At 36.4% G+C, this 13,045-nt stretch overlaps 1 protein-coding gene across 7 annotated transcripts in view; it reads right to left on the bottom strand.

Moving 5' to 3' along the window:
- The window catches only part of Atm (ATM serine/threonine kinase), a 138,498-nt gene that overhangs the window by 48,214 nt on the left and 77,239 nt on the right, over positions 1-13,045 (bottom strand). For all 7 annotated transcript variants that reach the window (XR_015451558.1, XM_087212163.1, XM_087212165.1 and 4 more), the window contains 2 exons: positions 3,799-3,954; positions 1,082-1,169 (listed from right to left, as the gene is read on the bottom strand). Coding sequence is in view for 6 of the 7 variants with exons in the window: in XM_087212163.1 (XP_087068289.1) it covers positions 1,082-1,169; positions 3,799-3,954 (244 nt within the window). In the remaining variant the exon portion in view is untranslated. The remainder of the gene's footprint in view (positions 1-1,081; positions 1,170-3,798; positions 3,955-13,045) is intronic.

Here is a 13,045-nt window from a genome sequence, read left to right as displayed (position 1 = left end):
TTTTTTCTAAAATGGAGTACTACTTAGCCATAAAAAATGAGAAACTGGAGACATTTATAGCTAAGTGGATGCACACTTGAGGTGATACTCTTAAGTGAAATAAATAGGACACACATGTATAAATACCAAAGAGTTTCTCTGGTGTGAGAAACTGAAAATGTAAATAAGGACTAAAACATATAATAGGTAATGTGAAATAGGAAGACAAGGGACAAAGGGGAAGGAAGTGGGAGGGGTAGGGGAAAGGAAAGAAGGGTATGGAATTAATATGAGAAAATGGAAAAATAGGAACAAAATCTTTGTAAATAGGGAGGACTGGAGGGGTTGAAGGGAGGGCTGGGCAAGGGTGAAAAATAAGAACCAAGAGAGATTATGTAAAGGTGCAAATTTCCAATGATGAATGTCATTATATTGTATACCTAAAATGTACCAATGATTAGAATGAATAATCGATAATGCAAAATAGGAAGAAAAGGTCCAAAGGGTAGGGGTAGTGGGAGGGGAAGGGGAAAGGAAAGAAGGGAAAGGAAAAATGCTGAGAAATGGAAAAAATGGAAATAAAGTCTTTGTAAATAGGGAAGGATGGAGGGGGTGAAGGGAGGGCTAGGAATGGGGAAAAATTAAGAACCAAGATGCATCATGTAAAGGTACAAGTTCCCAATGAAAAATGTAATTGTGTTGTATACCTAAAATGTACCAATAAAAGAATTTTAAAGAAAAAAAAAATGGACAGGGTGCTACGGCAAGAAATCCAAGGCACAAACTCATCCCACATGATATATGGTTTTATTTCCATCATCCAGATAAGGGAACTCAAGGTTGGCAAGGTTAAGAAATTTGCACAAGATTATATAACTAAGTGGCCAAGTCAGGATTCAAACTCGTTTGTCTACTTGAAGATTTAACTTCAAATCATGAATCTATATATATACATATATATATATATGTATATATATATTCCAATAAGGACATATATATATATATAGTCCAATAAGGAAATTCAGTTTTAAAATCAAATGATATTACTATAATAATCCAAGATATAAGATATTCTTATAAACAATAAGGCATCTAATATTACCTGTAAACTTATTCCAGTTTCTTCTTTACTTTTTTCACTCAAACTAGAAATACTTGTACTTTGGCTTCCTTCTTCAAATGTAAGACTTCTGTTTATCACAAGAGCACTTTTTAAAATGAGAACATACTCTTTGGAAAGCTTATAAATATACGCATTATAGAATTTGACAGAAAAAAACAAAGACGGTTACAAATAAAACAATGAACAATTTATATTTTAAAACAAAATATAATTTAGACAGAAGATGGACTAGAAACTTATGAATGTTAATTCTGTGAATGAAAATCATATCTTAATAACAACCTATATATGGGAAGGTTATATACCAAAACATTCTTATATATAGAAAGGCTTGTTTAAAGTTCAGCTTAATTAATAATTACAGACTAAGATGGACACAATTTAACACCTGATAAATTGACAAAAATTAATACATCTGATAACATTAGAGCACTAGGATCCACTTAAACCCAAGAATATAAAACAAGTAAGTGAGAGCCAGGGTAAGAACTCAGATTTGTCTATTTTAAGGCCTTACCTTTAAACCATGCATTTAGCATATGCATATGATAGTTTGGTAAGTAACTTCAATTCTAAAATCTTGAAAGCTACATTGTATTTAATAAAAAATAATCCAATATATAAAATAAATATCATCTGTCAAATGTGACAGTGCCTCTAGTATTTACCTATAAATTTATTTCAATTTTTTTCTTACCATTTTCACTCAAACTAGAAATAGATGTACTTTAGCTACTTGATTCAAATGTAAGGCTTTCTACTGATCTACTTCCTTACCAACTACATTTTTTTTTTTTTTGGTACCGGGGATCAAACTCGGGTCCTTGCACTTGCAAGGCAGGCGGTGGAACCACTGAGCTAAATCCCCGGCCCTACCAACTACATTTCTGACACAAACTGGAATAACCACTTTAAAAAACAATTTGCCGAGGCCAGGGATTTAGCTCAGTGGTTTCGCCGCCTGCTGTGCAAGCGGCAAGGACCCGAGTTTGATCCCTGGTACCAAAAAAAAAACTCGCCGCCTGCTGTGCAAGCAGCAAGGACCCGAGTTTGATCCCCGGTACCAAAAAAAAAAAAAAAAACCAAAAAACAATTTGCCACTATTTTAGAAGGTTGAAAATTTATATGCCTTGTAACCTACAATTCTACACTTAAAATATACTTCACTGATAGGTGAATGGCTTAAAAAAATTGTGAAATCTTCTCCCAACAGTATATTATACGGCAGTAAAAAATAAGAGCAACAGCCAAAATAGATGTCTTATTAAAAAATCCTGAGTGAAAAAATTTGCATATAAAAATATAATTTTTATAAAGCTCACAAATAGAGAATTTACTAAACTACATTTCATTTTTTTTTTTTGGTACCAGGGATCGAACTTGGGTCCTTTACATTTCATATTTAAATGGTAGAAACATCATCTGAAGGAATAATAGACACAAAACAAGATAATATTTACAGTGCCTCTTGGAAGGAATTCAGGAGGACAGGCAGAGGGGAGCACTCTGTAATAATGCCACTGACAACATTCTATTTTGCTTTATAAGCTTTATATACTAGATAGCACATATATTTTCTTTACTGGCACATTATGTTTTAAAAAAAATTTGGAGGAGAAATTTGGAAAGTGGGGAAGATTATATTAGTGGTTATGACTTGGTAAATGTAAGATTGCAACTTGTCCAGGCAATATATTCATAATGTCAGGACTTCTGTCAGGAATATTAAGATGACTGAGGTGAATGAACACTTGTTCTCTAAATCCTATTTGGAGGAGTTCTGAATTTCTTTGTAAAAAACTTAAGGACACTACTGTTGAAATTTCTTATTTTCTCAGGAGCAAGTTTACAAAACTTTATACATATCAGGAATGACCAAAAGAGGAATTTTACTATTAAACAATTTGAATAGGAAATTTAAACAAGTGATTCATGTTCTTGACCTGAAAGCACTGGTAAACTGCTGATCCCTATTTTGCTTATGCTTTTCTTCACCACTTTAGATTTACAAAGCCTCACCTAAACAGAAAGAAACCTAACATTCCATAACCACTATATATTATTTTGTTTAAGACAGGGTCTCACTTTGTAGAGCAAGCTGGTGTTGAACTCACTATGTAGCCCAGGTTGCCCTCAAACTTTCAGTGAACCTCCTGCCTCAGACTACCAAGTGCTGGGATTACAGGTGTGCACTACCATGTCCGGCTGCCCTCTATATACTTTATTTATTTACTCTCTCCTATTCATCAAACCTCCGAGAGAATAAAACCAAAACAGACTGTCAAATCAGACATCAAGCCCTATTTGTCAAGCACTCTCTTCTAATGTTAACCAAAATTAAACCTAGGCATACCTGCTTTAAAGCAAGTAATGTGGGGCTGGGGAGGCAGTTCTGTCGTAAAGCATTTGCCAAATATGGGCGAGACAATTTTAAAACCCACAATTCTGGGAAGAAAATGTTCAAATGGGAAGGGGAACAAGGGAGGAGGGAGGGAGAAAAGAAGGAAGGGACAAGAAAAAATGTGAAAATAGAAGGAAAAATTGGAAACAAAGCTTTTGTACATAGGGAGGGGAGGGGCTTTGAGGGGATCGGGGGAAAGAGGAGGGATGTATCTTGTACAGGTACAAATTGCCTATGATGAGTGTTCTCACTATGTATACCTAAAATGCTATTAAAAAAATCACAATTTTATTACCTTTTCTCTTGGTCATCTATGCTTTTCTTATCTGCATAGATTTCTGCATAGAGCAAGGCTGTAAAGTGTGCAGCACAAGACTGAGCTACCTTGGCAACCTCCAGATAATTCAAATCCATCCAGAAAGCATCTTCAAAAACTGTTTCTGATGAAGGTCTGAAGAAAAATTGAACATGATATCATACCATTTTTAAGTTTCATATCAGAAGAAAACCACATTAATATAGAATACAATGGTAGCAAGTGCTATAAACAGAAAATTACATTCAAATAACCAAAACCACATTTCCTCAATCTATAAGTATAAACACCCCTGAGATAATATAGTTAAATAGTCTAGTTTCTCAAACTTTTTGGATCACAGACCTTTCAGAGAATCTGCTGAAAGCTGTAGACTATCACCACATACATATTTGAGTTTCTTTATTTGTCCTACACCAAGAAATCCCTGCACAACTGGCTAAGAATAGACTGCACAGAATAGAAAGTAACACACACACACAACTTTACTATGGGCAACTCAACGAAAATAATGTTTCTTCTAAGACACAATTACATTTTTTGTTGTTGTTGCCTTTGTTTTTGTGTGTGTTTTTTTCTTTTTGGAAAGGGTCTCACTGTGTAGTTCAGGCTGGCCTTGAAGTCACTGTGTAGCCCAGGCTAGGCTTGAGCTCATGGCAATCCTCCTGCCTCAGCCTCCCAGGTGGTAGGATTATAGGTGTGTGCCACCATACCCAGCTTACATGTTTTTCCTAATATATTTTCTCCTTAATTTATTGCCTAGGTTGAGTTATTTAATAAAAATCTCCTACTGTGGTAATAGCACATCAGAACTGGAAGGCACTGTAGATATTATCTTTTTCAAAACTAACATTAGAGATGTGACAAAGTAGGGCATGGTGGTACATGCTTGTAATCTGGAGGCTGAGGCGGGAGGATCTCTGAAAGTTCGGGGCCAACCTGGGTTACAAAGTAAGTTCAAGGCCAACCCGAACTATGTTGTCTCAAAAAAAAAAAAAAAAAAAAAGATTTGACAAAGTTGTAGTTAAGAGCTTTGGTTTTGCAGTAGGATACAGCCAGGTAAGAGCTAGTTGTTCCAAGCACTGCTAGCTGCAGGATTATTAGTAATTCCACCCCTCCACTCTCAACCTGAATTTCCTGTAAAAACCAACCAGGATAACACACACATCAGAGAGTAGATACAATGGTTAAATCACACATGGAAAACTGATGAATAAAATGCCCACTACATAGCAAACCCCTTAAGTCTAACTATTATTTCTCAAGATCTTCAAAGTTCAGAGAAGTAAAATAAAATGCCCATGAAAAAGAAGCTTACACTTACTGAATGTCAGGTATAGTACATTTCTTACTTTTTAAATTACCATAAATCACCCCTACCTTATTGTAGACATTACCTTGATTCTAAAGATGATGAAGACTGAGACTGAGGTTCAACAGCAAGTAATTTCTCCAGATCCCAGGCTTTAAGTACCCAGATTTGGAATTAAACTCAGGGTCCTAACCCTTTTCTCTGCGTCCCATTCATATTTTCTCAAGAATCTTTTAAGGTCTTTTTTATAATTACAACCAAATATTATGATTTTTTTTCCTCTTGCAGTTCTGGGAGTCAAACCCAGTGGCCCTCTACATCCCAAGCCCTTTTTAGTTATTGTTTTGAGACAGGGTCTTCCTGAGTTGCCCAATCAGGACTCAAGTTTGCCTCAGTCTAGCTCTGAATACTAGCATTTTTACCTTGAATAATTACTGTGTCAACTAAAAATAAAAATATACTTTAAAAGAATTATTATCTTCTCTAAGTCCTGCTAATGTCAATATCATTCTACTCCAAAAAGTCTGAAGTGAATGTCTCAAAAGTAAAACTGATGCTCCCACCAACAGTTAAAGCCTCTTACGGGCTTTCTCAGAAGAGGATGTGGTACAAAAGAATAACTAGAAACTTTCTAATCAAAAGCAAACACATTAAAAGGCAAAAACTGTAAGTGCAGTGGAAGTGTATGAAAGGGATTCAAAGGAATTTTTAAAAAAGATTTTATTTAGGTTAAACGATGTTCCTTTCTTCTTCCACCTTTTCCTCTCATTCTTTACCACCACTATCACTACCACCACACATACACATAAGGCATCAATTCCTACATTTCAAATTACAGATGTTTCTTGATGTAGGGTGGAGTTATACCCTGATAAACTCAGCATAAGTTGACAATACTGTAAGTCATAAAAAGTAGTTAGAAATGCATTTAAATTACCTAATCTACCAAACATTAAAACTTAGCAACATGGGATGCAGTACAGCATCAGTTGTTTACCCTGAGAACACAGGGCTGACTGGAAGCCATAGCACACTGTCACTGCCCAGCATCATAAGAGATGATCATACTGCATTGTCACTAGCCTGAAATAAGATAAAAATTCAATACAGGTTTTTTTTCTGAATGCTATCATTTTCATACCATTATAGTTGAAAAACCATAAGGTGGAACATTATAAGTCAGGTCTAGCTACACAGACCTACTGTACTACTTTTTTTGGAGTTCTGGTCAATTCTCTAGCAGTACAGATCAGTCAGGTGATTCCTGTACTTTATTAAAAATCTCTCATGGGAAATAATAGGAACAAAGATACCATACTGTAAAATAATTGATCAAAATAAATAAATAAATAGGCCACAGCTCCCAGAGCAGAGGTTTCTGGGTGAGCGTACCACAGCTCCCAGTGCAGAGATGAGCCACGCGCACGCCAGCACCACCCCCCCCGCCCCCGTCAAAATGAGAAGACACATAAACAAGCCTCAGAACCACACTTCCAGATCAACTAGAGCAACCTCAAAGGGAAATAAGATGGAACACTCCGATACTCAACCACCTGGACCCCCTGAACTAGCAATGAAAGAGGATCTGGAAAAAATAAAATCAGAAATAATTTCTCACATAACAGCAGAGGTTGTGCCCATAGTGCAAGGCGTGGTGAATAAATCTAAAGAGGACACAGATAAAAAAATAGAGGAGCTGAGGAACATGATGGAATCCCAACATAGGAAACAAATGGAATCCATAAAACAGATGCAAACAGTTTTCCAGGAGATTAAAAGCTCCACTGAAAGTCTATGCAGGGTCAAATGGGGCCTCTAGTCCTAGTTCTTTGAGGTATCGCCATACTGACTTCCACAGTGGTTGCACCAGTCTGCACTCCCACCAACAATGGAGAAGAGTTTCTTTCTCCCCACAACCCCGCCAGCATTTGTTATTGGTTGATTTCTTGATAGCAGCCATTCTTTCTGGGGTGAGGTGGAATCTCACTGTTGTTTTCATCTGCATCTCTCGAATGAAGAGTGATGTTGAACATTTTTTCATATATTTGTTTGCTGCTTTTACTTCTTTGTCTGAGAAATGTCTGTTCATTTCAGATGCCCATTTTTGAATTGGGTCTTTGAATTTGGGGGATCTGTTTTTTTCAATTCTTTATATATTCTAGATAGTAGTCCTTTGTCTGAGGTACAGCTGCTAAAAATTTTTTCCCATATTGTAGGTTGTCTGTTAGCTCTGTTGGTGGTTTCTTTTGCAGTGCAGAAGCTTTTTAGTAAGATGAGATCCCAGTTGTTGATTCTTTCTGCTAGTTCCCGTGCTGCTGAGGTTTTGTTCATAAAGTCTTTTCCTATGCCAAAGTCTTCAAGAGTTGTACCTAACTTATCTTCCAGCAAGTTTAGTGTTTCTGTATTAATATTTATACCTTTAATCCACTTTGATCTTAGTTTAGTGCATGGTGATAGGTATGGGTCTAGTTTTAATCTTTGGAATTTGACCCAGCTATTCCCCTGCTGGGTATCTTCCCAAAAGAATTAAAAGAATCATACCACAGTGATATATGTGCACCCATGTTCATAGCGGCACAGTTTGTAATAGCTAAAGCTTGGAAGCAGCCCAAGTGCCCATCAACTGGAAACTGGATAAAGAAAATGTGGTTTTTTAATAATATGGAGTACTATGCAGCCATAAAGAACGAAAAACTAGAGTCATTTGTAGCTAAATGGATACATATAGAGGCCATACTCTTAAATGAAATAAATAGGACACACATGTGTAAATACCTAATAGTTTTTCTAGTGTGAGAAACCGATAGTGTAAACAAGGGTTAAAATGATTAAAATGAATAATTGATACTTTGAAATAGGAAAAAAGGTCCAAAAATGGAGTGAAGGGAGGAGCAGGGGAAAGGAGAAGAGGGAAAGGAAAAACTATGAGAAAAGAAAAAAAATGGAAATGAAATCTATGTAAATAGGGAACAGAGGAGGGGGTGAAGGGCACACAAGTAATGGGGAAAAAAATAAGAACCAAGATATATCATGTACAGGTACAAACACCCAATGACAAATGTAAACGAACTGTATACCTAAAATGTACCAATAAAAGAACTGAAAAAAAAAAGTCTATGCAATAGAACAAGCAATGTGAAGACAGAACTTCAGATAGAGAAGATAAGATTGCAATTAGTGACCAGGAAAAGAAAAATTTTTTTGTAATTGTAAGGGACCACAAGAAATCAATACAGCAGCTGCTAGACGATGCAAAGAAGAATAACATAAGACTGACTGGAGTCAACGAAGAAACAGAAGAAAAGTGCAGATAACATAAAAAAAACTGTTCACAGAAGTGATGGCAGAAAACTTCCCAAACAGAGGAAAAGAACTTGACATACAGATAAGTGAGGCATATAGGACTCCAAATAGCCTTGATCAAAAAAAAATCTACACATAGGCATAAAATTGTTAAGATTCCAGAAAACCAATGGAAGAACAAAATTCTACAAGCAGTTAGAGCAAAAAGAAACAAATCTCATACAAAGGAAAGCCCATGAGAAACACAGCAGACTTCTCAACGCAAACCCTCAAGGGAAGAAGAGCTTGGAGTGATGTATTTCAAGCCCTAAAGGAAAACAACCTCCAACCCAAATTGTTGTACCCTGCAAAGCTATCTTTCAAAATTCCTGGTGAAATAAGATACTTTCATGACAAAGAGCACCTTAGGAACTTCATGAATACCAAACCAGCACTCCAAAAAATTTTAGACAATATCCTAGGTAACGACAATGAGGATCACAACCCTAAGAAGCCCAGAAGAAGGAATGCACCAGGCACGACAAGAAATTAAATGTAAAGGGGGAGAAGCAAACAAAAAGTCATGACAATGATAACTCAATACATATCAACTATAACCATCAATGTTAATGGTCTCAACTCACCAATCAAAAGAAATAGACTGGCAGAATGGGTCATGAAGCAAGATCCAACAATATGCTGCATACGAGAAACACACTTAATTCAAAAAGAAACTCACAGACTGAAAGGTAAAGTGTGGAAAACAATACTCCATGCAACAGGAACCCCCCAAATAGCAAGAGTAGCTATCCTCTTTGAAGACCAAGTGGATTTCAAACCCACACTGATTAAGAGAGACAAAGAAGGGCACTACATCCTTGTAAAGGGAACAATCCAACAGGAAGAGATGACAATCATAAATATCTATGCACCAAACACTAGTGTACCCAACTATATAAAACAAATACTAACGGACATGAAAAATCATGTAAGCACTAATACAATAGTAGGGGGGGACCTCAATACCCACTGTCACAAATAGTTAGATCAACTAGACAAAAAATAAGCAACAAAATACTAGAACTCAACAAAACTCGTGAAGAAATGAAATAACAGATGTTTACAGAGTGTTTTACCCTGCAAATTCAGAATACATTCTTTTCAGCTGCACATAGGTCGTTCTCCAAATAGACAACATACTCGCTCATAGAACATATTTAGGTAAGTGCAAACGAACTGAAGTTATCCCCTGTATATTATCAGACCATAGAGCGATGAAATTGCAGATCTATACCAAAAGAAACCACAAAAACTTCATAAACACATGGAAATTGAACAACACACTTCTGAATAACCAATGGGTCACAGAGGAAATTAAAGAAGAAATCAGACAGTTCCTTCAATTAAAGGACAATGACAATACAACATATCGGAATCTATGGGACACAATGAAAGCAGTCTTACGAGGGAAATTCATAGCAGTGAACATTCATACTAGGAAAACAGAGCAAGCCCAATTAAGCAACCTGATACTGCACCTCAAGCTTCTAGAAAAACAAGAGCAGGAAAAACCCAAAGCTCATACAAGGGAGGAAAGTATAAAGATCAGGGCAGAAATCAATGCAATGGAGACTAAGAGAACAATACAAAAAAATCAATGAAGCCAAGAGTTGGTTCTTTGAAAGAATAAACAAAATTGACAAAGCATTAGCCAATCTTATCAGAAAAAGGAAAGAAAAGGCCCAAATCCATGCAATCAGAAATGAAAAGGGTGAAATTACAGCACACCCAGCAGAAATCCAGAGGATCATCAATACCTACTTCGAGAACCTATATGCCAATAAGATGGAAAATACAGAAGCAATGGGCAGATTCCTAGATACGTGTGAATTACCAAGGTTGAACGAAAATGACCTAAAAATTCTAAACAACCCAATATTAATCAATAAAATTGAAAACGTAATTAAAAACTTACCAACTAAGAAAAGCCTGGGTCCTGATGGCTTCACTGTTGAATTCTACAAGCCATTTAGAGAGGAACTACTGCCACTATTGTTTAAACGCTTCAATGAAATTAAAAGGGAAGCAATACTACCAAATTCATTCCTGGAAGCAAGCATCACCTTGATCCCCAAACTGAAAAAGAGAACTATAGGCCAATCTCACTAATGAACATAGATGCAAAAATCCTTATAAGATACTGGCAAATAGAATGTAGAAGATCATCAAGAAGATCATACACCCTGACCAAGTGGGATTCATCCCAGGGAAGCAGGGATGGTTCAACATACACAAATCAATTAATGTAATACATGCTATCAATAGAGCCAAGGACAAAAACCATATGATCATCTCAATAGATGCAGAAAAAGCATTTGACAAAATCCAACATGCATTTATGATAAAAACTGTACAAAAAATCGGGATAAGTCTCTACCTCAATTTGATAAAAGCCATCTATGAAAAACCAACAGCCAATATCATACTAAATGGTCAAAAACTGAAATCCTTCACACTAAAATCAGGAACAAGACAAGGATGTCCACTATCACCACTCCTCTTCAATATAGTTCTGGAAACATTAGCCATGGCAATTAAACGAGAAAGAAATAAAAGGAATAAAAATAGGAAATGAAGAAGTCAAATTGTCATTATTTGCAGACGACATGATATATCAAAAACCACAAGAACTCCACCAAAAGTCTTCTAGACTTAATAACCAAATTCATTAAACTAGCTGGATACAAGGTCAACACACAAAAATCAATAGCTTACCTCTACATGAACAACAGACTCACTGAGAGAGAAATAGGGCAAATAATTCCTTTCACAATAGCATCCAAAAAACTGAAATACCTAGGAATCAACCTAACAAAAGAAATCAAAGACCTCTTCTCTGAAAACTATAGCACTTTGAAAAAAGAAAATGGAAAGACATCCCTTGCTCCTGGGTGGGAAGGATCAACATAGTGAAAATGGCCATATTTCCAAAACTGCTACATAGATTCAATGCAATTCCAATTGAAATCCCAGCAGCATACTTCATGGTCCTTGAGAAAACAATCCAAAAATTCATTTGCAACCAGAAGAGATCTAGAATAGCAAATGCAATTCTAGGTAACAGAGAGATGGCAGGGGGTATTACAACCCCCAACCTGAAACTATACTATAAAGCTACTGTGATAAAAACAGCATGGTACTGGCAAAGAAATAGACCTGAGGACCAGTGGAACAGATTAGAAGATGCAGATATAACTCCAGACACACTAAGCCACCTCATCTTTGACAAAGGAGCCAAACACTCTCACTGGAGGAAAGATAGCCTCTTTAATAAATGGTGCTGGAAAAATTGGGTTTCGACTTGCCAAAGACTAAAACTAGACCTATATCTCTCACCATGCATTCAACTAAAATAAAAATGGATTAAAGATCTAAATATTAAAACAGAAATGCTGAATCGGCTGGAACAAACGTTAGGTAGAACTCTTGAAGACATTGGTGTAGGAAAAGATTTTATGAACAAAACCTCAGTTGCCCATGAACTAGCACAAACAATCAACAAGTAGGATCTCCTTACTAAAAAGCTTCTGCACAGCAAGAGAAACTACCGACAGTGTGAAGAGACAACCGACAATGTGCGAAAAAATTTTCACCAGCCGTCCCTCAGACAAAGGTCTACTATCTCAAATCTATAAAGAACTTAAAAAAATCAGACCTCCAAAATTTAAAGACCCAATCCAAAAATGGGCATCTGAAATGAACAGACATTTCTCAGACAAAGAAGTAGAAATTGCAAATAAACACATGAAAAAATGTTCAACATCACTGGTCATTTGAGAGATGCAAATGAAAACAACACTGAGATTCCACCGCACTCCAGAAAGAATGGCTGCTATCATGAAATCAACCAATAACAAATGCTGGCTGGGCTGTGGGGAAAGAGAAGCCCTGCTCCACTGCTGGTGGGAGTGTAGACTGGTGCAACTACTGTGGAAATCAGTATGGAAATATCTCAAAGAACTAGGACTGGAAGTCCCATTTGACCCCGCTATTCCACTGCTGGGGATCTTCCCCAAAGAATTAAAGGAATCATACCATAGTGATATGTGTGCACCCATGTTCATAAAAGGACAGTTTGTAATAGCTAAAACTTGGAAGCAGCCCAAACGTCCATCAACTGGAGACTGGATCAAGAAAATGTGGGTTTTTTTATATAATGCAGTACTACTCAGAAATAAAAAATGAGCAATTAGAGACATTTATTGCTAAATGGATGCACAATGAGGTGATACTCTTAAGTGAAATAAATAGGACACACATGTGTAAATACTGAATAGTTTCTCTAGTGTGAGAAACTGAAAGTGTAAATAAGGACTAAAAGGTATAATAGATAATGTGAAATAGAAAAGGGGCAAAGGGGAAGGGGAAGTGGGAGGGGTAGGGGAAAGGAAAGAAGGGAATGGAATTAATATCAGAAAATGAAAGAAAGGAAACAAAAGTCTTTGTAAATAGGGAGGGATGGAGGGGTTGAAGGGAGGGCAGGGGAAGAGGGAAAAAATAAGAACCAAGAGAGTATGTAAAGATGCATATTTCCAATGATGAATGTCATTATACTGTACACCTAAAATGTAC

Source organism: Heterocephalus glaber, unplaced genomic scaffold (assembly GCF_053883595.1).
Source record: "Heterocephalus glaber isolate CG9 unplaced genomic scaffold, H.glaber_assembly_v1.0 deba00001429, whole genome shotgun sequence".
In the NCBI taxonomy this organism is placed as follows: domain Eukaryota; kingdom Metazoa; phylum Chordata; class Mammalia; order Rodentia; family Bathyergidae; genus Heterocephalus; species Heterocephalus glaber.
This window is presented reverse-complemented; position numbering and strand designations above follow the sequence as displayed.